The sequence below is a fragment of the Silene latifolia genome, chromosome 10 (genome assembly GCF_048544455.1).
Source record: "Silene latifolia isolate original U9 population chromosome 10, ASM4854445v1, whole genome shotgun sequence".
Taxonomy (NCBI): domain Eukaryota; kingdom Viridiplantae; phylum Streptophyta; class Magnoliopsida; order Caryophyllales; family Caryophyllaceae; genus Silene; species Silene latifolia.
In genome coordinates, this window is record NC_133535.1 from 32,318,606 (window position 1) to 32,346,384 (window position 27,779).

Genomic DNA, 27,779 nt, shown 5'->3' on the forward strand with positions numbered 1-27,779 from the left:
GCGGCCATTGGGCTAATGAGTCGTAACACGAAACTTCAACTGTTAATTACGTATTCGGTATAGAATGACTTCTATTTAAGCTACTTTTTTATATCGCATACCTTGATTTGAAATTTAATGTGAAGTGTATAAATATATGGATAGTGAAGGATTACGTGTGAGGTTAGAAGCAAATATTTGACGTAAACATCACTGTTTGAACATTTATTTTATTTAGATGTTTTATTAATTAAATATATAAATATTTTCATTATATTTTAACCTTTATAATTTACCTATTATATTTTACGTATTATTATTTTAGTGTTCTACATCCCTATAAAATTGATACAATTTTCTTTGAAAATGTCTTTTTTTTTTAAGAGTAAAAGTAAAGGATTTACATAGTAAATGGGCCTAATGGGCCGGCCCGCGGGCATTTCTTGTTGTCCATACCCGCCCATTTAACTTGGCGGGCTGGGCTTGGCCCACCCTCTTAATTTTTCGGGTAAAAAATACTTGTCCAGACCCACGAAATAAGCGGTCCGGGCGGGACGGGTCTAATGGGTGGGATAACCCATGAATAGCTATATTAAAAACATTAAAAAAAAAAACATGATATGATATAAAAGGGTTATTTACACCACCATACTTATATGTTAGGTTGCTAGATGAAAATCGACAAAGTATAAAACTTGCGAGTCGGAAAACCCAATTTGAAAACCAAGTTTTTATGAAAAGAGTGTTGCTTTTAGTGTTGATTAAGTATAGTTGGTCGAAATGGTCGGTCAAGTGTTTTTAATGTAGGATGACGGTACCAAACAAAGTGTGTAAAACTCCTATTTTGGATCGGTAGGTCCAAAACACGCGTCGGGAATTTTAAGGGAGAAAAGAGGGGGCGGACACTCGCGTACCTTAGAATGAGGCACGAAGGAGGGTATTTATACTCCCTCTCATCCACACCAAAGGTTACATTGACTTTATCAAACTTGTCGAGACGTGTTATGCAACGTGAATATCTTTAGTTATACATTATTAAAAATTATAAAAATTTAATATTCTTATAGCATTCATGACGATAAACCAAACAAGATCTCACATGACTATATTTTTTCTTATAGATTAAGAATAATATCAAAGATTCTCTACGACCATGAATAGTGCCAAAAAGTCAATGTAACCTTTGATCTGGATGAGAGGGGGTAGAAGATTGTGGTGTTGGTTGTTTGAGGTGTTTTTCGGCGATGTGGCCCACTTTGGGGCGCGAGCATATCTGCGACACAGGGCATGTTCTTGTAAATTTGGATTTTCTCTTTTGTTCTATCCTATGTTTTGTTGGATGTGATTTGTGGTTTATACCTTAATGCCGTCCGTGTAACCTAGTATTTAGGTGTTATTTGGGGTGAGTTTTTTGTGTGTTGGACTCGGTTTTGAATTTGGCTGAGTCGGGTTTTGAATTTTGAGTCGGTTTTGGGCCCGAAGTCGAAATTGACTTTAATTAGTGTCATTTCGACGTCGTTGACGTGCATAAAACATTCTAGGCATATTTAAAATGATTTTTTCATTTTTCGAAATCAGTTTTTGAGCTTTCCGACGCACTGTCATACCGAATGTTGTAGTCCCGTAATCATCGGATGTTCGTTGGGATTCCGCAGATACACGGATATCTACCCCCCTCTCTCTCACCATTTCCACCTACCTCGGCAGGCAGCAACAACATGGTCGCCATTCTGCATGACCATCATCGCAAACCTGAGACCGTGGTGAGGGAGGGTTAGAGATGTTGGTCCTAGGTAGGATGCAGTGGTGGTAAGTGTATCACGGTTTAAGGGTATGGGACCATACCATGGTGGTGGAACGAGATCGGATGGGGTAAAGAGCCCAGAGCGTTTGGTATTGGGGTTTAGGTGGGTGATTGTGGAACGAGAATTTATTACAAAGAGCTGCAAAATAAGTTGTTAGACTACACGAAAATCAATTACCCACCTGAACTAGGTATCATTGATATCTCGGGTGATGGCCGAAATTGAATGGTGCGGATCCACTTGTACAAAGAGCTGCAAAAAAAGTTGTTGACAATACGAGCATAAATCATGATGGAGAAGCTTTTAAGAAGAGCCCATAGAAGAACACTCCTCATTCCCAATGCCTAAGCTTGACGACCTCCCTCGCCCAGAACTTACTGCCCACATGGGACCTTTCAAAATGGCCATCAGAAGGAGACCCAACCCCACTGCTACCCTATTATCAATAATCCAGGTTGCATCAACCTTGATATTGATACTCGGACACCTGCAATCTCGCTCTACCAATGAGCAAGGATGGCTGGCTTACAGAGATAAGGGTTCTTCTATCAAGGTCTGTACTCAAATTAACATCTTGCTCCTGAACTAGATCTTCATGTGGGTTTGTATCAATTTAAGAATGGGTATGTACAGGACTGTTTATACATAAATACCAGCACGCCTTATTACTCCCAACAGACTTTCTAACTAGTAGTCCGTACAATAAACTCCCTAAAAGTAAGGACAGGTCGTTGCAACAACTATGAGACAACAACCAGGGTCCTCGTCTGCTCTAGTGATGCTCCTGTGCTACTGCGACTGTCGCTTGTTCTCACAAACATGGATAATAAGTGTACCTGAAAACCAAACCTGTGTGGCGTGCGCCAGCCATAGAACGCACATTTATCAATCTCAGCCGTATTTTAAGGCAGTATTAACCGTATTCCTGGAACAACAATCGAGAATGGCCAGCGGCTGCGATTCGAAGATCAAATCTCAAACCAAGAAAGAATATCATAAAAGGAACCAAACAAATAAATAATGAAATTGGCTACAACATTCATTATTCAACAGTGATGAAAGACTACCTATAAATGCTACTCCCAACATTTTAGATCATTTCTACAAACCTAAGATACACTGTTTATAAAGACCTCCATTATAGAATCACAAGCTTGCATCTTATCACATTCAGCAAGATTTGAATGTGTAATAGTATATCAAATGTAACTGAAGCAACAAATCCTGTAAGCTAAGTCTAGTTCATGTTTGAAGACTCCTACCTCTGACAAAACGAAACTACCCAACGACACTATGTCAACTTCCTTTCCGCCTTACACAAAGGGGACAGTATCATACCAGCAAGTAGTATATCACAAGGAGCGGCATACAAATCCAATAGAAAAACAAATATGAGGCACCAATGCACCATGACATTAGAAGGATTTAAAACTCAAATTATTAGCAAAATTCCATGAAAATTCTTAATTAAACTGAAAAACCTTCTAATTCATATCAACCTTATACAGCATTTCGTCACTAACCCAGGCATAAAGGGCAGGATACGAATCGAGTAGAAAACCAACAAAATGAAACCTCAGAAACCCGAAATCAATCAATCATCCAATTGCTGAAGCTCAGCTTTAAGTTGCTCAATCTTCAATCCCATAGATCTCTGCAAAGCATCTCTTTCTTGACCTTCAAGTTTCTCCAACAAACCATTAAACATATCCAAAACCTCATTAACAGCATCTTTAGCACACTGAGCTTCTTCGTTAAAATAAACAGTTTCTTTGGAATCCATAGCTGATTCAATCTCCTCCCTTGCTTCAGCAAACTTGAAGTTTATTTCATCAACAATCTTGTTCTTGTCAAATTCTGCACTGAAACTCCTGCAAAAGAGAATAGAGCTGTTTGGGCGATTAAAAACAGGAAGATTTGAAGTGGGTTTGATGAAAAGTGGTAATTTTGAGGATGAAGATGATGAAAATGAATGTGTGGTTAAGAGTTTTGGAAGAAATGAAGAAGTGGGTCTTGGGTAATGGTGAAAAGGGTATCTGAGGATGAATTTGGAGACGGAAAGTGATGATCTTTGATGCATTTTTTCTCAGATTTCCGATGGTACTGGGGATGAAAGAGGGGGGTATTGGTTCAGGGTTTCAGCGAGGGTTTAGACTTTAGAGGTTCAACGATCAAGTTGTCAAAAAGCTCACGACTCGGGAGTGAACGAACCGTTTTGTTTGGAGTTAAAATTCTATTCATTTTCCTAATTTAACATGGAATGAAAAATTCATTTACTTTTAACGATTCAGAATTTCAGATTACATCTTGGTAACATTGAACGTGTACATTTGTTCATAAAAATGAAGGGATAATAGTGGAAAAATATTATTAAATGGGTTTTTTGAGAAGATGGAGAGAAAGAAAAGAAGGAGATTTTAATTTGTTTATTTGAGAGCTAGACTTATCTCTTTTTTAGAAGAAATGTAGTGTTTATTATCGAATAAACAGTTTAGAATAGAATAACTAGTTCTTATACCCGTAAAATTTACAGGATGTTTTCATTTTACAATATGTTCGACAATGTGTCAAGAATTTTTTAAAGCGTTTGCCTGCTCGATAAATCATGTATTTATTCTTATTCATCTTATGTGTTCCTCAGATAGTCTTGCTTGTGACGGGTTAATCCCGTCACAAGCTTGTGACCTCTCACAAAAAGGGAGAGGGGACAATGTGGAGCACCCCCCATGTGCTTCCCACTCATCTCTCAATGGGATTTTGTGAGAGGAAATGGTATCCGTCACAAGCTTGTGACGGATATCGTCCGTCTTCAATGAGATTATGTGTTCCCTCAGTCACAATGAATAGTTTATACTTGCTTTATTTTGAAATAAAGCAAGTGTAAACTATTAACTGGGACGGAGGGAGTAAGTCTGTAATGTACGTGTACTCTTGTTAAAAAAATAGACACAAATGGTTTTTGTTTAGCCGGATATATATTTGGGCTTACTTGGTAGACAGATGTGCAAATTACAATATTGCAGGGTTGTTCATCACTTTATTTCATGTAATTACTAGTTTGAATGCCCGTGCGTTGCAACGGGATAATAAACTTATTTATAATGCAAAAAAAAAACGTTATAAGGGTTTAATGTTTACATTCTATGTCTAATGATTGGTTTACATATTATTAAAATATCTCTTTCAAAAAAAATAAAAGATTAATATATACGTGGGTTAACTCTTATTTATAATCATATAATCACCCTACCTTATACTCCCTCCATTCAACAATTATCACCCCATTTCTCTAATAAATAGGAGGAGTATTATATTGAAGTGGGGTAATAAAAGTTGAATGGAGGGAGTACTAATCTTTCGATGTGGGACAATTCTATTATTTATATGTAATAATTCACCAAACTTGGATTATTTTTCTGATGTGGGACAATTCTACTATTTATACGTAATATATATTCATCAAACCTGCATTATTTTCAATGTGGGACAAATAACATACTCAGAATTACACTATCTTTTTTCCACTTAGTTCGACATCCAACCAGATCCCGAATACCGAATACGGACAATTGCTACTCATTATATCTAATAGTTATATTTAAATTTAATAATATGATCAAGTACTCTCCATTAATATTTGTACGTTGTTTTTCTTCAAAAAAAAAAATTTCATAATTAAGATACGGAAATTTTCCATGGTATCCCTTAATTTTGTCAGATTTTCCATGTTACCCCTACTTTTAAGAATCTGCCTACAGTACCCTTGAGGTTCTATTTTTTTGCCCATGGTACCCCCTAATGTAAAGGTTATTAAATAAGCGTTAAGTTTGATGGCGTAGCAATAAAATAACAATTAAAAATAATTCCCCCTTTATTGTTTTATTGGTACGAATATCTCTCTCTTTTAAATGAAAATTTAATTATCTATATCATTATAATATTAGAAATTTCTCATGGTAACTTTGAACTTTGATAGATTACACATGGTACCCCTAATTTTAAGTTTCTACAAATGGTACCCTTGTGTTCACCTTTTTCTTTCTCAGAATACCATTTGACAACTTCCGTCATAAGCCCATTACTCTTATGACTTGGGGACGCCCTTTTCTTTTGTTATCTATTACACAAACACTTCATTATCTAATTTCTAAATTCATATTTTATTTAATAAACTAACATTTAATACCTAAATAACACAACACAAATAGATAACAAAACACAAATAGCATGGCATGCTCAATTACTCATCTAGTTACTCATAGGAGTAATAGCGTTATGAAAAAAAGTAAACACAAGGGTATTATATGTAGAAACTTAAAAATAGGGGTATTATGTGTAATCTACCAAAATTCGAGGGTATCATGAAAAATTCATAAATATCGACCATTTTATCGCTCTTTCTCCCACCTAAAAAAATGTTACAACTTTAAAAATTTATCATTTAATTCAAGATTATGTTTAAAATCTCTTATATAATAAGTATACTTTGAGAGATTAATATATTTGGGGTGATACCTAAGTTATAAGATAAATCCTATTTATAATCATGGGATCACCTCAGCTTATGATAATCTTCTGATGTGGGACAATTCAACTATTTATAAGTAGTATATATTTATTACACCTACATTCTTTTTCAATGTGAGACGAATAACATATTTAAAAGTACACCGTATTTTTTGAACCTAATTTTACATCCAACCCGATTTAATAATAAGTAAATACTATATTATCTATTAATATTCATACATTTGTTTTCTATTTTTTTTATCATAATAAAAATATGTGCAAATGATATGAACCTATACTCTAATGATAGAATTTTTTTTAACACAATTCTAATTATATTATTTAAACGTTGTATATTTACCACACTTACATTATTTTTTTAAATGTGGGACATATAAAATCAATAGGTAGAAAATATAATGATATAAATTTTTAAAAGCACTCCAAGACAGTACTTAAGATACTCAAATGATTTTGGGTTGATGCCTAAGTTCCAAGGATGCCTCTTATTTATAATCATGGAATCACCCACCTTATGTTATATTTCCATGTGCGAAAATTCTATTTTTTATATGTAGTATATTTGTCACACCTATATTATTTTTCAATGTGGGACATATAACATACTATGAAATACACCATCTTTAATATGTGCAAATTATATGAAATCTATACATACTCTAATGATAGCATTTCTTACCATGAATCTAATAATATTATTTTTATAATTTTTTTACCGCATTATTTCTTTAGTTTTGTACTCTGTTAAAGGAGACTACCATTAGTAAAACCTTTAGTTTTGTATTTTTTTTATTTTCTTGCTCATGTTCTTAACTATTTCCCGGGTAGTTCCCAACAATTTTCACTTTATTTTTTATATCATATCGTAGATAATGATTGAAAATCTTAAGAGCTCTTTAAAACAATATTTATGAGACTCAATTTTTTTTGGGTGGATCATAAGTTCCAAATATGCCTCCTATTTATAATCATAGGATCACATCACCTTGTACTAATCTTTCGATGTGGGACAATTCTACTATTTATATGTAGCATATTCACCGCACCTACGTTATTTTCCAATGTGGGACAAAGAATATGAAATCTATACTCTAATGATAGCATTTTTTATCACAAAGCTAATTATAATATTTTCATAATTTTTTTAGCGATATTTTTTTGCCAAATGAAATGTAAAAGGTCGATATAAAAATTGGAAATATCACTTGAATATAATTTAGGAAATATACATATTATAATAATTAAAAGATTCTCCACTTTATTTTTTATGTGGAAAATATTATTTATGAAACTTTCCTAAATTAATTTTTGATGATGTGGACGCTCTAGAATCGCTCGAAAAAACTCTCTTTTATATATAGATATAGATTTTACTTGTCTATAATGTTTGATTATTCACCCATGTCAGGCCATTAATTATCCTACCGTCAAAGGCAACAATCAGGTTAACTAACCTTCGAACACAATAGATGTAGATTTGGGGTGAAAACTTTAATTCATATAAAAACAATTACTGCGATTCTAACTTGTATGTTTTCCGCCTAAATAAATTTACATTTTGATTCAGGGGTTGGTAACCATGGATCAGAATGGGCAAATTATAAGCAAAGAGGGATTAATAAACAGACTTTGGAAATTGATCCAAGCCTAATATTGACCCAACATGTACGGGAATTGATCCAAGCGTAATATTGACCCTAAACCCTAAACCAAAACCCTGACATGCTTTAACCCAACCCGTAACCGTTCTAAATGACTTGTTAGAAACCTCTATTTGCAAAATTGCAAGCCAAAGCGTTGCGGCTTTACACCGCCCTTTGGCAACGGGATGGAGCACACTGAGGCGTAGTTTTTCTTGTGGTCTATATAATATAATCAAAAAATAAGTGCACATTTATTGTAAACAATTTTAGTATCGAGATTTAACTTATAAAACAAGATTTTTATGATCTCAAACAGGAAGATTTAGCTCGTTTACGTTTATGCATTAGAAAACAAGATTTTTATGAAGCAAGTCAATTTATCCAAGCGGATCAGTTGCACCTGTTCTATTCCGTACTAATGCCAATGTGGTTTTGGTAAGGCAAGTCGGGCAACAACCCCAAATTCTATAAACCTAACTTGTAAGGTTTACCACTTTACACTTTATTAATCTCAATCTCAACTCCAATATACAAAACTCCAACCTTGTTGATCTATATAAATTCATAAACCCGAGTCATGCTACTCTACACAATATACCATCCAAGAAACCATTTAAACTCGCCATGGCTCGCCACCCGATCTCAACCGCATATTCTTCCATGAGCGGACCTCAAACCGGACTCACAGCTCTTACCCTTTTCTTCTGCGCCTTTGCCCTGTTTATGTGCGCCTCCCACTCTAGAAGATGGCGCCGTTGGACCACTTGTTATAGAGCTGGGAGTAACGATCCAGTCATTCAGCTCCAAAATGAAGGGATGATGTTTAGTCCACATGGTCCAGGAGAAACCCAGCAGGTCTCCGGACCTGTTTGGCAGAAGCACATACTCATGGGAGGGAAATGTGAGCTACCGGATTTTTCAGGAGTCATCATATATGACCCCGCTGGAAATGTCGTCACACCTGGCAAACCTTCTCAACTTGCTCTTCCATGGAGATGATTCAGTTGACTCGAATGCTATTATATCTACCATGAAAATTCTAATGTATTTGTTTGATTTCAATTAATTGAGTATACATACGTAATACAATATCTCGGAGCCTTGGATTAATTTTAAGCCGTTAAACCAATACGAATTAAACAAACTCAACTCGGCAAGGCAATTTTACACCAAGATATTGTCAAAACCGAAGGCTATTCACGCAAATATCCCTATTAAAACTTCTTAATAATTAGGGAGTACTTTTTATAGGGGGTATTTGAGTAAATAACATGCGATACTCATGTAGAACTGCCCTTACACAAGTCTGATTTAAGACTGTTCGCTTGTCAATATAATTGAATATCATATTAGAAAATGTGGTTGTTACAAAAATGTTTAACTTCAGATATGCCCATAATAGCATCCGATAAAATCTCAGAATCAAACATACACAAAGCAAACCCAAATTGACGTACCTAAGTTGTCTTTTTGTTTCATGAAGCAGAACTTCGTCCTCGAAACCCAACCACACTGATCTTAGATCTGTTTGGGGTATCCGAGCTTGACGTCTTCGTCCTCTTGACAAATTTCTTCGTGGTTTTCGATGCCCCACCTACTTTTACGGATTTGCCTTTGGATTTACTTGATACGCTTCCAAATTTACCCGCAGTGCTTGTCTTTGGAGATGTCTTGGTAGGAATCGCTTTGCCAGCGAAACCTGAGGATTTTGATGAAGTAGCTCTGCTAGTAGTTTTCACATCTGAGCTAGTTCTGCCAGTAGTTTTCCCATTTCTGCCGGTAGTTTTCGTAATTGAAGTAGCTCTGCCAGTAGTTTTACCATATGAAGTAGTTCTGCTAGTATCTCTGCCAGTAGTTTTACCATATGAAGTAGTTCTGCTAGTAGTTTTGCCAGTATCTCTGCCACTACTTTTCATGTTTGAAGCCGTGCCCGCTCTGATATTATTTCCTTGCTGTTGACTAATCCTTGCCCTAGCATTATCCCTCCTAATACTATCTACACTAAGAGATTCCAAGCTCTCATTTTTCTTCATAGCCTCTTCGATCCGAGTGGCCAAAGGGATGTCCCTCTTGGTAACCAAGCTTGTAACTTTCCCTGATTTGAATTTTTTTTGAAAAGATATGTAACTGACTCAACTCAATCCATAAAGACAACCAAACAAATCACATTGCTTCGGTCATGTCATATGTTGAAAAAAAAAAAAAGGCAAAATGACTCCTTAAACCAATAACATTTTTTTTTATGTTAAATACAGTAGCAGTCACTTAGTGCAATTCTTGGCATAACTCATTATGGGTCATCATATGTAGACATCCTTGAGGCAATGGGGTAATGTTGTTGTGGTTGAGCTCAAGAGTGAAAATTGTTTTGAAGTGATTGGACTAATTAAATTCAAACTCGTGTTGAAGAACAAAACTACCAAGGATAACTAACCCAAACTAATTTGAATACACATTCAAATGACAAGCACAGTTTTACAGACATCCCGATAACCACATCAAATGCTTTTTTGCCCCTAAAAAAGATGCAATACAATGTCATACTATGATTTAAGGAAAATTTGGGGCAAAACCGTGAGTTCATCATAAAATATGTTAAGAGTCTAGGTAGCACGGACACTTCTCCAAATCAGTCGTCCCGTGTCCGACACCGACACCGTGTCGGACACCGACACTCCTCGGACACACGCTGAAACGTGTCGGACACCTATAAAGCCGTGTCTAACTTTCTACATTTATTCGAGCACGTGTCTGACGCGTGTCCACGGTATTTGGGCCGTGTCCGACGCGTGTCCATGACATTTGGACATCATTTAGGGTGAATGATGTTCTTTAAACGATAAATGAGCTATCGAAAGAGATTGATGAGAAGATGCGTTTGGATGGTAAATGAAAATGAGTTATAATTAAGGGCAAGTTTTAGCTTCACTTATTTAAATTTAATTTCAAATACTTTTATAAAAATAAAATTAAACGTTTATAATTATAAAATATATATTTTATTAAATTTAAATAACGTGTCTCGTGTCCTAAATTTCTTGTGATGCCGGGTCACGTGTCCGTGTCGTGTCCGTTTTGGTGCTACCTAGGTTACAGTAAGTGGTCATCAATTTCCAAGAAGCCTCTTTATATGGACCACTTATAGTGTTAAAAGACAATCATTGTGGATTCCCTAAATACAACTGAAAGTACTAAAATATTACGTATTTATTACTCCGTATTTTTCTGAGCTTTTTTTTGTGCAAAACAAAAAAACTAATTTTAGTCATACACGTTGAAACCACATGTATATATTACGGATTGCCATACTGGTGTTTCAACTTTCAACAAAGGAACTAGCGTACCTTTAGCACCCATACGAGCTGTTCTTCCAGTCCGGTGAAGATAATCAACCTGCATTGAGGATGATATATTAGCATGCAGAGGCGTGCATATCAACCCCAATTATTTAAAACTACAGACAACATTGGAACTCAAACTCACAGAATTTTTGGGGAAGTCGAACATGATAACATGGTCCACATCCAAGTCCAATCCCCTTGCGGCCAGATCAGTACAGACCAAAGTGGGACAGTCGCCATGTTCATCCTTGAACTTTTTGAGGTTCTCAACCCTGGGGTCAGCATTTTACAGATGAGTGAACAGTTAAAGATTTGAAATTATTAATGTTTATTGCAACAAAAGTGATGTAGTGATACTCAGTGAAGTTCAGGACTTATATGTGAGACGTGACATAAAGTATTATCTCCTACTTAGATTTTTCATATCATGTTTCCTGGTGCAATTGGTATTGGGTTATATCAAAGTCCTCTATATATTCAAATCTTGTTGACCACTTCACTATACAATAACGACTTTACTATACAACAATTTTGTTGCTCTACAATTAACCTAAAGTGGGGTCGACGAACGTGCATCATCATTTAAAACCATCCATGACAAGTAATATAATGCAAATGAAAGGCGGAAAAGGGTCAACGCATTTTTATTAATATAAAAAGCAGTTAATGTGTTCAGAAAGTTAAGAAAGTCATCAAAATCTATGACTTTTCTTAAAAGAGAGATGACACAGAAAAAAGAACTCTAAAAATAAAGGGGAAAAAACAAAATTAAAAGAAAAAGTCATTCAAAAGATTGACAATAATAAAGAGGAGATTATTGTGAAAAGTAAACAAAAATTTATTAATAGAAGACATGTGTGGCTAATTGGCTATCCATAAGCTATGGTACTTCAATACTTCATTTTTGTTTACTTTTCACAATAATCTCCTCTTTATTATTGTCAATCTTTTGAATGACTTTTTCTTTTAATTCTGTTTTTTCCCCTTTATTTTTAGAGTTCTTTTTTCTGTGTCATCTCTCTTTTAAGAAAAGTCATAGATTTTGATGACTTTCTTAACTTTCTGAACACATTAACTGCTTTTTATATTAATAAAAATGCGTTGACCCTTTTCCGCCTTTCATTTGCATTATATTACTTGTCATGGATGGTGTCTTTCAGAAAATCCTTTGGAACCTACCAGGTCCAAAAAGCTGGATCATTCTTATTTGGAAAATCCTTATTTGGAAAATCCTCACTGAATCGCTGCCCTGTGGGGAAGGTTTCTTAAAGAGGGGTTTTGATGGCCCATTTACTTGTGTGCTTTGTGACTCACCAGAAACGGAAACGCCGGGTCATCTTTTCCGTGATTGCTCATTTGCTAGTAGAGTTTGGGCTGGAAGTGTGCTGGGGATTCGGGCTCAATCAGGGAATAATTTGAATCTCCAGTCTTGGGTTTGCAACTGGCTTTCTGTTCTATTTAAGGCTGATAATAAACAAGAGGCTTGTCTTTCCTTTTTGTGTACTATTTGGACTATCTGGGTGGTAAGGTGTAGAAAGGTATTTGATAATTGTGAATGCTCTCCTACTGGGGCTATCTTACTATACCAAGATTCTCTTAATTTGGCTCTTTTGGCCGAGGATAGGAAATCAGGGTCCATAACTTTCCAAACACCTTCGGAGGAAGACTTGACTAATCTCAGGAATGGTGCTCTTTTTCCTTTGATTCAGGGTTCTCTAAACTGCCCTCAGTCTCTTATTTATGTGGATGCTGCGTGGTCCAAAGATCTTGCTGCTGGTTTGGGTGGGTGTATCATGTTTGAAAATGAGGTTGTGGCTGAATTCTGCATAAAGGGAAGTGCTGAGAATGCTGAGCAAGCGGAAGCTTTGGCAATGAGAGAGGCCTTGAAGTGGGCGCTCTCCCACAATATCCTTCATATTACCATTTTCTCTGATTGTCTACCTTGCTCAGGTCCTTGCTCAGGTCCTTGCTTGCTCAGGTCCTGAAGTTTTCTCAACTCAAACATTGGACTAGGAATACGGTTGAAGACATCACTGAATTAGCGGCAAACTTTCATTGTGTTTCTTTTGCTTATGTTCCTAGAATTTGTAATAAAGCCCTCATAGGTTAGCTAAGCGTGCTATTAAATTGTAGAACCCTCTAACCCAATTGTCAAAAAAAAAAAAAAAAAAAAAAAAAAAAAAATACTTCACTTTTGGAGCCATACCCATGTCCAACATGACAATAAAGGATATGGTATGGAATCTCTACCTAGTACTTACCAATCTGAGACTTCTCCTAGCGGACATAGAAGGAAGAATAAGCAAAAGACTATACTCTTATATGAAAGCAAATAATATGATTTTTTTCCAAATTGAGCATTTTTCTATTTCATTTTAAATAATCTAAAAATTCCATTTTTTAATTGATTTTTTGTGAAGAAGACGTGTCCCCCTTACCCGTGTCCTCATTTTAAGACAAGGTCCACGTGTCTCAATATTTGAAATGACAAGTCCAATATTGTAAACATACTCATACCAATACCCATACCCGAGTCTTATTAACATAGCGCATAAGAGTATCTAAACCTGAAACGTTTCAATCACCAACTCTATCTTGCTTTGCTGCTGTGCTTAAAAGAAGGTTTCAGGCCTCCGAAAATAAGATTCAGCCTTCAAATAGGATCACCCCATGAGAAGAAAATTACCAAAAGCAATTCAATTAACCTCTATGTTACTCTGACATGGATACGAGAGTCGGACAGGGGTACATACCCTGTCCAAAAATGAGGATACGTCTTCAAAGCAAAAATACACTTAACTTTTGTGGAAAGAAGCTGGACAAGTAAGATTAAAATCATTAAATATAAAAAGCTTTATAGATTCTCTTTCTCTACTTTTGTGGTGCGAGTCCCACTAGCTTAGCTGTCCTAGGAGAAGTGTCGGACTAATAAGTGTCGTGTACAAAATCCATACCCATATCCATATCGACATATCATGTCAAGTCGACACAGGTACGGTTCTAGATGTGAAGAGTCGAAGCAACATAGATATTTAACCAGCTGAATTGTGTAGCACAGCTATTTGATAGAGTAAGAACTCAAAGCCAAACCTTGCATCAACTTTTTATGTAAACGGCGACACAGATCTATCAATCATCAAATAACATAGATCAAAACAACCTGATGCATCAACTCACCTTTGTTCTGCTGGAACTTCTCCATGATAATTAACTGTGTACATTTGGTTTTCACCAAGGAAATGATCCACTGCACGACTTGAATCCAAAGTATTGCAGAATACCATTACCTTATTTCCTTTTGATAAGCTAGGTTCAAGAACCTGCACCGAAATGGAAAAAAAAAAAAGTCCAACTCATAAACAACATTTTCTGAATATATGTGGCCCAAATTATATATACAGAACTCAAAATAAAAGGTGATGGCCAAATTTCAACAGAGAGGAACTTAAGACTGCTTCATGGGCCACTAATAAGAATAAAAACCCCGAGCATAATGGGTATACTAAGTAAATTCTTCAAGGATGCATGGAATATTGTGGGTGATGACTTCTATAAAGCTCTTTTGGATTCCATTTTTTGAAGAGGCGCAAGGCACATCAAGGTGATGAGGGGCCAAGGTGAAGGCGCATGCCTCTTGAACGTGAGGCGCCCTATTTTTAGCAACAAATGTTTATTTCTCAAATAAAATTTCGGGCAACAATACCTCTTTTTGGAGTTTTCAAGTTGGTTAACATGTAAATGAGTAAAAGTTGAGAATAATGGGGGGAAATGACATAATTTAAAGATCTAGATATGGAAAGTGTGTATTGGTGAACCTTGTTAAGTGACCCTTGTCTAAAAGGCGTACTTAAAATGCACCAAGGCGTTTTGGCTAGTGCCTCATCCAAGGCGCGCCTCCTTAGGAGCACTAGAGGCACGCTTTTTCAAACTAACATTTCTAATTGCAGAGGGAAACCAATACTAATACCCTTACATTAATTCCTAAAACCAAGCATGCTTCAAGTGTCACCGAGCTTGTTGCAATGTGGTCTATAAGTGTATTTCGACGCTAATTTGCAAAGCTTGAAGCTTGTTTTAAATAACATTATCAACGATAGTGAGGGGCGCTATAAGCCAGTATTCCGCAAACATTCTAATATGTCAAGACATTGTTTGGAAACATAACAGAAGGAATTTGTTAATGAAGATTGACTTGAGAAAGGCCTACCATACCATTGAGTGGGATTTCTCAAAAGATACATTCATTAAGATTAACTTACCTGTTTTCCTTGTGTGGGTTACGGCTTCAGTTACCTCCCCATCTTTCTCTTTGAGCATCAGAGCGTCTCTTCATGGTTTTTTGCAGGGTATCATGGATTGCAAAAAGGTGACCCAATGTCACCATTGCTTAATTTGCATGGAATCTCTCTTGAGACGTTTAAGTACTTCGGGCAGAAACCTAAGGTTAATTATCACTGTTTTGTGGATGACACTATATTGTTTTGCAATGGCGATGTTAAGTCCATTGTCCTTCTTTTACGAGTGTTTACCACTTTCCAAGAGGCACCAGGCTTGCAAGCAAATGCTCAAAAATCTAATATTTATACAAGTAACGTCTGAGGTGGGTTAAAATTACAGCACAAATAAGGACTTGAGGTTCCAGGAACGTATCCTCTGCAGTTAGGGTTCAACGTTATAAGTCTGTTTTGTTGTCTCTCCATTCATATTGGGGTTTGATGTTCTTTCTCCTCTGTATTGTGATAAAAGAGTACGACTGTGTGCAGGTAGTTCAGGAGGCAGAATTCCTCTGGTTGCATGGAATACTGTGTACAGAACTAAACAGTAGGCTAGTCTCGGTCTAAAAGAGAACAGAGCTTGGAATATGGTTATGACTGAGAAGCATGTCTATGGCTATGATAGGGAATAATGTCTATGGCTATGATTGGGATTCTAGAATATTAGTAGAGAAGAGGACTCACTAACGACGAAGATTTATGGGCTTATGAGAAACCATCTGATTCTTGATCAATTTGGAGCCATATTTATAGGACCAAGCTTTACCCTACCACCATAGTCTATGGTAGACCAAGCATGATGGTGTTATCTCCCTCGCCAGCTCTTCCTCAAGACCACGACGACCGTCCAGTCTTACCAACAAGCTTTATCTTGTCTTCACAACCTCCTCAACCTTGTCCAACAATACTCTACTTCACCAAACATGCAATTACATCCTTCACCAATCCAACTACCAAGAAAACGAATCACAGCCCAAATCAACCACCACCTCTCCATTAAGATTTCTGTCATAAGCAAACCAAAACTCATATCACCAAATACAATTTTCCCCTCCACCCCCTCCCTTCCTTAGCGTCCTTATACCCGGGATTATCTCTCCTAAGCATATTCCATAATTTTCTATTCGAGAGTCATTATCAAATCTTACCTCTTTTTTGTGCAACCTGCTAATGTAATTTTCTCATATTTCCTAGACGAGGTATTTAGGTGCCTAATCCAACCATCCAAGCCACAAAAAAGGGGCATTTGTCCCACTAACCGATAACATTTACCACCACTCTCGTTGGTGTAAAATTGACCTTGTCTCTTTCCGTATCATATGAAGATCCATCAAAGCACCTTCGTTTCAATCACCATTAACTGGTGTGAGCCGTGTGGCCTACCCTCCACAATTCGCCAGCAAAATATGTTCATAACATTGTGTTTATTTATTTGTCAAAAAAAAAAAAAAAAAAAAAAAAAACTTTAACTGAACAGAGCCAAGTAAAAAGTGAATATTAGTCGAAAGATGACAATAGTATCCTTTATCTAAGATTGAGATGGTATTAGAATTCTAGCCTCTGCCCTCTAGACAGAGGGCCGCCAAATGAATGGCATAACTTTTTATAAATGCGTCTCACATTTAAATGAAGTAACTGAATACGACGATCGCTTAGGGGACGAAAGAGTATACAGCAAAGCAACTAAATAAGCTAAAGCACGAACCAGTATTATAGATTTATAGGCAGGGACTACGAATTCAATTTAGAACGTCGCAACTCAGAAGTAGAACCAATATCCTCATTAAGAAGATTGAAAGAAAGAAACATACCTGTAACAGTACTTCTAGCTTGTTCTCGGACCCCGAAAGTTTAATAAAGTCATGACGAGCAGATGCAACCTTTTTGTGCAGTGTCGAAGTTCGTAAATGCATTATACCTTGAAACTCTTCATCAACCAACGACTGGACGGCCTTTATAAGAGAATGAACCAATATGAGCACAAACATAGTAGAAGAGAAGCATAAGAATGCAAACAAATACATACGCCTATAGGCGTAGAATTTTGGAAGGGATCAGATAGCCAACACAACAGAAAAGCAAATAAATCCCGAAGATAAATTTAGTTAGCGGATTTTACATATGCTAAAGTCCCCATAACGATCTCAACATGAGCTTGGTATGCCAGGAAGGATGCAAATCTATTATACTTTCCAGAGCCCAAGCTTTTACAAGCACGCATTTAGTTACAAGGATGGTTTGCTTCCTAATCACGAGAGATGGTTGGGGTTCTGTTAGAACTTGGAGCAATACGAATATGATGATTAGCGTAGGACCTACAAGTTAACACTTATTCTCTTGGAGAGATGAAAAACAATTGGGAGTGCAACAGATACATCTAGGAACCTCAATAAAATACTTGTTATAAGGAATTTAGATGGCCATCTTTACTTAAAGACCTCTAATCTCCTCCAAGAAGATGACAAGAGTAGGAAAACAAAATATATAAGAACCCAGTGCCTCCTATATAATACTTGTAGTTAAAATCCAAATTCAAAGGTTACTAGACATATTTAACTTCATGTAAAACAAATGATATGCAAGGTAGAGGACAAAGATAACACCCAAGTCACAAAGTGGCAGATGAAATCTAGCAACTCTTATACTCAAAAAATGACAAATTAAGCAAACCTTTGTCATTGTAGCAGCAACCAAAACTGTTTGGAACCCAGGGTCATCCGGCTTCGAAGCACGATTCTTCAGTGGCGCAAGGAACTTGCGAATATCAGGACCAAAGCCACGATCAAACATGGTGTCTGCCTCATCCAACACCTAGTGTATGAAGTTAGGAGTCAATATTACAAGGTATAATAACTCAAGAGACAATGCATTACAACATGTGTTAAACCGACAAACAAATCTTACCAAGTATTTAATATCACCATAGACCATATTCCCTTCCTCAATATGTTGTAGAATCCTCCCAGGCGTACCGACTACCATATCTATGGGGAAATTGAGAGAATCCTCTTGAGGCCTTAACCGGCCGCCTCCACTAACCATAGTAGCCCTGAAGCGTGCATGATGACTGATAGACTTTGCTACACGGAATACCTATCACAGCAACCATGTTTTAGAAGAAAAAAAACTTTAACTTGATCAAGTAAGGTGATATCTAAGTGCATAGAGGTCCACCTGTTCAGAAAGCTCTCTTGTTGGGGAAAGAACAACAGCTCGTGGACGCCTAGGTTTCATTAGAATCCCTGATAATTCCTCATCCCGTTTCATAAGCTATATCAATAAAGACAATATTGAATTTCAGTCACCAACAGCCAACATAATCAGCAAGAATAAACGTAAAGAAACCAAATTAGATCAAACCCCACTACTGATCATTGGAAAATGCCGCATATTCAAACAGCAACTAACTTAGAATGATGCTCAACATCAAAAGAAAGACGAAACATTTCAGGGTAGATATCTCAATCAATGGTATAACAAGTGGCAAACATCCGAAAACCCAACTAAACTAAAACCCGAATCTAACAATCCGGAGAATACATTATCAAAGACATCAGCATCGTCACATTCAAACTCAAATAGATATTCAGTATGGGGAAAATGAACCTGAACAACAGGCAACAAATAAGCAAGAGTCTTTCCGGAACCGGTATGCGAACCCAAGACAACACTATGACCCTCAAGAACAGCAGAAATACCAATACACTGAATTTCAGTAGGAACAGAAATACCCATTTCTTCCAAAGCAGCCATAACCTCTTCTCTTAAACCCAAATCCTGAAAAGTAGTAGTACCCACATTGTGTAAACTACTACCCTTTTTGCCTAACCTCATTTGAGCATCTAAAACAGCAGAAGTTTTAGTTTTAGGGGAATCTTTGAGATGTCTAAGCCTAAGTTTTTCAAGAAGGATAGACTGTTGTTTAGTGACGTCAACCTCATCGTGTTGTTGTTGTTGTTGTTCAACAAATGGTGTTGATGTTGATAGAGTGGAAGTGCAAAGAGTGTTAAACTTAAACCCTAGTAAAACCCTACAAGGGAAAGGGAGTTTAGGGATTAAACAGTGTTTAGAAGGTGTGAATAATGAACGAGACATCAAGTTTGAAGAGAGGGAGAGTGTGATTATACTCCTTCCTGTTCCTCCTGCCATTAATTTCTATGGAGTTTGATCTCAATTCCTGTTGTTGTTGTTGTTGTGGTGCTTCATAGGCTTCTGCTGGGACTGGGAGGGTTAACCTTCTTCGTTTTGATAAGGATTGGATATTTGATGGGGGAACGACTATGGGACTATCAATCGTATCGTTGTTCTTAACTCGTTGCCTTTTGTTAGCCACAAAATAGTCTTGGAGACGGTTTATAATAACCAGTTTAGATACCGTGCAATGAACGTGCGGTATTTATAGAGCTTTTGTTTTTGTATTACTTATTCATGCTAAATTAACACCTCATTCAGTGGCGGAGCCAAAATTTGAATTTAGGGGGGCGAATTAGAGCTGATCAAATGGCCCAAGTCTGATGGCCCGACCTGGCCTAGCCCGATTTTTGGTCGGGCTTGGGCTTAATATTTGGCCCAAAAAAGCCCATGGCCCGGCCCAAATCAAGCCCGGCATAATTTAGGGCCGGGTTTGGGCCGACCTCTTAGCCCGTTTTTTAGCCCGGCCCGGCCCAAAATATTTAAAAAAAACGCTAATAATAAACCACACTATCTTATCGATGGTACTGACGACTGGTAATAGCTTTGTGCTTTTCACTCTACTAAAATAGAGTTGAATGGTATTTCTTGGAGCGGGTGCTGCGGAGAATGGGGTTTGATGATGGGTGGGTCGATAATGTAATGAAATGTGTCTCAACAGTTACCTTTTCTATTAAGGTGAATGGTATGATTACAGAGGAATTTGCACCAACACGTGGAATTCGACAAGGTGATCCTATATCTCCTTATCTACTGGGTTGAAAGCCCGTGCGTTGCAACGGGTTAATTAACTTGGTTATAAAGAAAAAAATGTTCTAAAACTTTAATGTTTACATGATAATCATTTGTTTACATATTATTAAAATATCTCTTTCAAAGAAAATCTATATATATATATATATATAAAAGAGAGAGTTTTTTCGAGCGATTCTAGAGCGTCCACATCATCAAAAATTAATTTAGGAAAGTTTCATAAATAATATTTTCCACATAAAAAATAAAGTGGAGAATCTTTTAATTATTATAATATCTATATTTCCTATTTTATATTCATGAGAAGTTTCTAATTTTTATATAAAAACTTTGACATTTCATTTGGCAAAAAAATGTTGTTATAAAAATTATGAAGATAATATAATTAGATTCGTGGTAAAAAATGCTTTCATTAGAGTATAGATTTCATATGATTTGCACATACGAGAATTAAAGATGGTGTACTTCTTTTAATATGTTATATGTCCCACATCGAAAACAATGTTAGTGTGGTGATTATAATAAGTATAAATTATAAAATTGTCCCACATCGAAAGATTAACATAAGGTGGGTGATCCTATGATTATAAATAGGAGTCATCATTGGAACCTATATACCAACCAAAAACCTTTTGAGTCTCTTAAGTATTGTTTTGGAGAACTCTTAAGAGTTTATATCATTATCTTCACAGTATGATATATACATATTTTTTCTATATTATGTATTATATTCAAGTGATGTTTATAATCTTTATATAAAAACTTATACATCTTATTTACCAAAAAAGTATTATAAAAAAATGTACGAATATTAATAAATAGTACTCCCCCCCATTCAAGACCAAATACAACATTTTCATTTACACACTTGTCAAGACACAAATTACAACGTAAATATCTTTAAGTTTACATTATAAAAAATTTAAAAATTTGATATTCTCATTGTACTTTATAAGTGAATCAAATAAGATCTCACATGACCATATTTTGTCTTACATATTGCAAGGAATCGTAAAGATTCTATTCGTTCATGAATAGTGTAAAAAAGGAATGTTGTATTTGGTCTTGAATCGAGGGAGTATAGTATTTGCTCATTATTATTAACCCGGGTTAGATGTCGAATTATGTGCGAAATAAATGGTGTATTTTTAAGTATGTTATTTGTCCCACATTGAAAAATATGTTGGTGTGGTGAATATATTACATATAAATAAAAGAATTGTTCCACATCGAAAGTTTAGCATAAGGTGGGTAATCATATGATTATAAATCGAAGGCATCCTTAGAACCTAAATACCAACCCAAAACCTTCTGAGTTTCTTAAGCATTGTCCTGGAGAGCTCTTAAGAGTTTATATCATTATCTCCACGATATGATATATATGTTTTATATTATGTCAAAGTGATGTTTATAATTTTTCTATAAAAACTTATACATCTCATTTAGCAAAAAAGTAACATAATTTTTTTTTTTTGAAAAATTTATTAATTAGATTCGTGGTAAATAAATGCTAGCATTAGAATATAGTATCATATTATTTGCACATATTTGTTTGTCTCACATTGAAAAATAATGTAGATGTGGTAAATATACTATATATAAATAGTTAAATTGTCCCACATTAGAAGATTATCACGAGGTAAGATATCACATGATTATAAATATGAGTCATATTTGAAACTTAGGGGTATCAACCCAAAATCTTTTGAATCGCTTAAAAATTATCTTAGAGAGTTCTTATATGAGTTTGTATTAATGACAAACCTTAGTTACAACAATACCATACAAATATTAATCACGTAAATATTTATAAAAGCGATTATATATTACTATATTAGTGATATTATAATGTTTATTTTAAGACAATCGATAGTATAATAATTTTATTTAAGATAAAATCATAATAAAAAAATAAAATGGGTGCTAAATATACATAAATTGGTTATTAATGTGTCATATAATGATAATCTCTGTACTAAAATAGAAAATTTAAGAATTATAATACAATCAAGTGATGCATAAAAAGATCTTGAATCCACAAACAAATCAATAATGAGCTTTTTTACTTTGATAAATAGTAGAATTAAATCTTTTTAACTTTCAAATATAGGTAATATTATGCCTCATTACATTTGAGTAACTATAACACATCATAATTTTTAACCATTAATAAAAATCGCACCAGAAAAAGAAAATATTTTGCATTTGTTTATACATTTTATTGCCCCCTCAATTACATCTTAAAAGTTGTGTTAGGAAAAAAATGTAATTTAAATCATATCATTTGTACATATTTTAATTGTGGCAAAAAATGGAAAAGAACGTACGAATATAAATAGATAGTATAGTATTTTCTCATTATTATTAAATTGGGTTGGATATCGAAGTAAGTGCAAAAAAGATGGTGTACTTTTTCGTGTGTTATTTGTCACACATTGAAAAATAATGCAGGTGTGGTAAATATACTACATATAAATATTTGAATTGTCCCACATCAGAAAATTATCATAAGGTGGGGTGATCTTAAAAATTAATTTAGGAAAGTATCATAAATAATATTTTTTGATGTAAAAAATAAAGTAGAGAATCTTTTAATTATTATAATATATATTTCCTATATTATATATAAGTGATGTTTCTAATTTTTATATAAAAAATTTTACATTTCATTTGGCAAAAAAAAATATCGTTAAGAAAATTATGAAAATAACATAATTTGATTCGTGGTAAAAATGATATCATTAGCGTATAAATTTCATATAATTTGTATATATATAAAATTGTGTATTTCTTAGTATGTTATATGTCCCACATTGAAAAATAATGTAGGATTATATAAAAATAATATAATTGTCCCATATTGAAAGATTAACATAAGATGTAGGGGTCTTATGATTATAAATATGAGGCATCCTTGGAACTTAGTTATCAACCTAACATCTTTTGTGTCTCTTAAATAAGATGTTTTGACTTTTGATCTATCTAAATAAATGATAAGACATAAGATGTAAATATTAAGACCTTATAACCATTTTTTGTTTACTAAGTTAATTACCCCGTTGCAACGCACGGGCATCCAAACTAGTAAATAATAAATACATACACGTCTACCGTTTATTGATTACGCGAGAAAAATTAATAATAAATAATTTTTTCTATTAAAGAGATAATAATAGAAACTTTATTAAGAGATCTCTAATAAGACAATACTTAAGAGACTCAAAAAAAATTGGTTGATATTTAAGTGCCAAAGATGACTCCTATTTATAATCATAGGTTCACCCCACCTTATAGTAATTTTCCGATGTGGGACAATTCGACTATTTATACATTATATATTAACACCACCTACATTGTTTTTCAATATGGAACAAATAACATTGTCAGAAATACACTATGTTTTTCGCCTCCAGTTCGACATCCAACCCAATTAATAATGAGAAAATAATATGCTATGTTCGTACGATTTTTCTATACGTATATATATGATATGATGTTTTTTCTAAGTATATTATTTGTCCCACATTGAAAAATAATGTAGGTGTGGTGAATACTACATATAAATAGTTGAATTGTCCCACCTCAGATGATTATCAAGGTGAAGTTTCCTAAAAATTAATTTAGGAAAGTATTATAAATAATATTTTTGGATGCAAGAAATAAAGTGTGGAATCTTTTAATTATTATAATTTAATATTTATTATATTATATTATATTTAAGTGGTATTTCCAATTTTTATATAAAAAATTATACATTTCATTTGATTTGTGGTAACAAATGCTATCATTAGAGTATCGATTTCATATAATTTGTTAATATAAAAAATTGTGTACTTCTTAGTATGTTATATGTTCCACATTAAAACATAATCTAGTGTGATGAATATACTACATATATAAATAATAAAATTGTCCCACATCGAAAGATTAACATAAGAGGGGGTGATCTCATGATTATAAATAGGAGCCATCCTGGAAAAGAGATTATATATAATGTATAAATATACGTGTAAATGATAATAAATCTATACTCTAATGGTAACAATTTTTTTTACCACGAATCTAATTATATAATTTTCATAGTTTTTTTAAAGATACTTTTTGGTCAAATGAAATGAAAAAGCTTTTATATAAAAATTATAAACTATCACTTGAGTATAACATAGGAAATACGTGTTATAATAATTAAAACATTCTCCACATTATTTTTAATATCATATTATGGAGATAATGATATAAACTCCTAAGAACTCTCTAAGATAATATTTGAGAGACTCAAAATATTTTGGATTGATATCTAAGTTCAAATGATGCCTTCTATTTATAATCATAAGTCCACCCACCTTTTGTTAATCTTTCGATATGGGACAATCCTATTATTTATATGTTCAATGTGGGGCATATAACATACTTATGGGTGCCTGGTTGGCTAATATGGAATTGAATGGAATGGATTGAATCAATTCAAATGTTTGGTTGGGTGATTTTGGAGGAGTTGGATACTCAATAGATTCTAACTCATCTCAACCCCTTGAAAACTCACATCCACCTTCTCCCCTTTAATAAACTTCATTCCTTCCCTTTACTTATTTAGATTGAATCAAATAACTTTGAGATGAAATGAAGTTGGAATCTCATACATCTATGATATCATACTCCGTTCCATTTCATTCATTCATCTCGAACCAAACGACTCCTAAGAAATATATCATCTTTAATATATGCAAATAATATGAAATCCATACTCCAATAATAACAATTTTTTTACCATGAATCTAATTATATTATTTTCATATTTTTTTCTACCATATCATATGATCACCCCATCTTATAGTAATTTTCGATGTAGGACAATTTTACTCTTTATACATTATATATTAACAACATCTAAATTATTAATGTGGACAAATAACACACTAAGAAGTAAGAAGTACACCATCTTTTTTCGGACTTAGTTTGACATCCAACCCGATTAATACTATACTATGTTCATATTTTTTTTTTATCAATTAAAATATGTGCAGATGATAAGAAATCTTTACTCTAATGATAGCATTTTTTTTATCACAAATCTAATTATATAATTTTCATAATTTTTTAACGATACTTTTAATTTGCAAATGAAATGTAAAAAATATAAAAAATATATATTATAATAATTAAAATATCCTCCACATTATTTTTTATATCATAATATGGAGATAATAATACAAAATCTTAACTCTTAGTAACTCTCTAAGACAATACTTGAGAGACTCAAAAGATTTTTGGTTGATATTTGAGTTCCAATGATGTCTTCTATTTATAATCATAGGATCAACCCACTTTGTGTTAATCTTTCGATGTGGGAAAATTCTGATATTTATACATTCAAGGTAAAACATATAATATATTAAGAAATACAACATCCTAAATATGTGCAAATTATATGAAATCTATACTCTAATGATAGCATTTCTTACCACGAATCTAATTATATTATTTTCATAATTTTTTTACCGACATTATTTTGCCAAATGAAATGTAAAACTTTTTATATGAAAATTAGAAAGATCGCTTGACTATAAAATAGGAAATATATATTATTATAGTAACTAAAAGATTTACCACTTTATTTTTTACATCAAAAATATTATTTATACAACTTTCCTAAATTAATTTGTGATGATGTGGACAGTCTAGAATCGCTCGAAAAAACTCTCTTTTATATATATATATATATATATATATATATATATATATATATATATATATATATATATATATATATATATATATATATATATATATAGGCCGGATCCGGTGAGGCCGTTAATTATGGCGAGGCGGCCGGCCTCACCAAATTCCTTCATTAAACTTGGGGCGGACTGAATGTGGACTGATATTAAACGGGCTTATTCAATGTGGGCTGTCAATTCATCTTTTCCTAACTTTTCTACGCAAAACATCTAAACAAATTTTTTCATCAACAAGCTACAACGATTCATCAATTGCAGCGATCAAACCCAAACTCCATAGACTAATCAATTGCAGCGATTGTTCATAGATTCCAATTGATGAATTCCGTGAGGGTTGTGAAGCGATTAATATCGTGATTGCAGCGATTTGATATCGTGATTTGCAGCGATTTTCTTCATCAACAAGCTACAACGATTCCAATTGCAGCGATTTGCCGATCAACAAGCTACATCAATAATATCGTGATTTGATCAATTTCAGAAGACTTTATTCGATTAATTTGAAGGTAATTTCATCAAAATAACATACAACAACGTGATTTCAGCAATTTCAGAAGAAGATTTCGAATAATTTCGAGGTAATTTCATAATTTTGATCAAAATTGAGCTCGATTAATTTGTGTTTCAGTTTTAGTTTGTAAAATATTGTGATTGTAGCGGAATGGAAGGCTCGATTTTGTGTAATATAAGGCTCAATTTCGTATTTCGAGGTAATTTCATACGACCTCTCAACTTTCGACCCTAAAGATATGCTGAAAGCTGTGAGCGATTTCTAGCCTCCCTGCCTGTCTGACTTAAAATCAAATCATTACTTAGACTGGTTCACATAATAGGGATGGTCATTGCTTTCGAATAATTTCGGGATGGTCATTTGCCCCTATGAATCGTATCCTTTTAATCTTTTTTTGCCACCAGCCAGTAACACAATAATGCTGACTGACTGAGGCTTAGTTGTTCTCTTTCAGATCATAATTTGCAGATGCTCATCAATTTTGAATCTATCTTTTGGATTTGTGAATAAACATGACTTTGTAGAAAATTCATCTTCTTCCTCTTGTCAAATCAAATTAGAGCTGTTTGTTTTTCTTTTCGTAAACTTATATGGTATCCATTATCTTATGTACACCACATGCTGATTTCAATAAAGCTAGATACCCCAGCCAGTTTTTCATTAGTTCTCTTGCTTGCTTTTGTCCTTTTGTTGTCCATTAACTGCAAATAAGTGAATCATACGGAGAAGATGTTGGAGATGCAGACACTGAATTATCCGATGATGTTGGTGATGAAGATGAATATGGTGGTGAGACCATACTTATCGAGTGTCACCCGATTAGTGAGCCTGGTTCATTTTCTCAAGCACCAACCCAATAGGGATGGTCATTGCTTTGTCTTGCCTTCGTCATGTGACCATAATTGTTGGACCTTGTGCGTTGTTGCATTTACAGAATATACGGACGGCTCGTCTTGTGTTATCGCCAAGTTTCGCCTCAAGATGATGAACTCGTTCCGCGCCACTGCTGAGGAC

At 34.3% G+C, this 27,779-nt stretch overlaps 2 protein-coding genes across 2 annotated transcripts; both read right to left on the reverse strand.

Moving 5' to 3' along the window:
- Positions 1-3,133: 3,133 nt before the first annotated feature.
- On the reverse strand, positions 3,134-3,996 carry LOC141605455 (embryogenesis-like protein). Its single transcript, XM_074424228.1, has one exon. The coding sequence runs from the start codon at positions 3,862-3,864 to the stop codon at positions 3,379-3,381; it is 486 nt and encodes a 161-aa protein (XP_074280329.1). The 5' UTR covers positions 3,865-3,996; the 3' UTR covers positions 3,134-3,378.
- Positions 3,997-9,264: 5,268 nt separating this feature from the next.
- Positions 9,265-19,900, reverse strand: LOC141605456 (DEAD-box ATP-dependent RNA helicase 39). The gene is made up of 9 exons (XM_074424229.1): positions 19,179-19,900; positions 18,747-18,842; positions 18,477-18,665; positions 18,243-18,383; positions 17,384-17,524; positions 14,476-14,618; positions 11,441-11,570; positions 11,302-11,350; positions 9,265-10,052 (listed from the first exon to the last, which is right to left on the reverse strand). The coding sequence occupies exons 1-9, from the start codon at positions 19,719-19,721 to the stop codon at positions 9,433-9,435; spliced, it is 2,052 nt and encodes a 683-aa protein (XP_074280330.1). The 5' UTR covers positions 19,722-19,900; the 3' UTR covers positions 9,265-9,432.
- Positions 19,901-27,779: the final 7,879 nt, after the last annotated feature.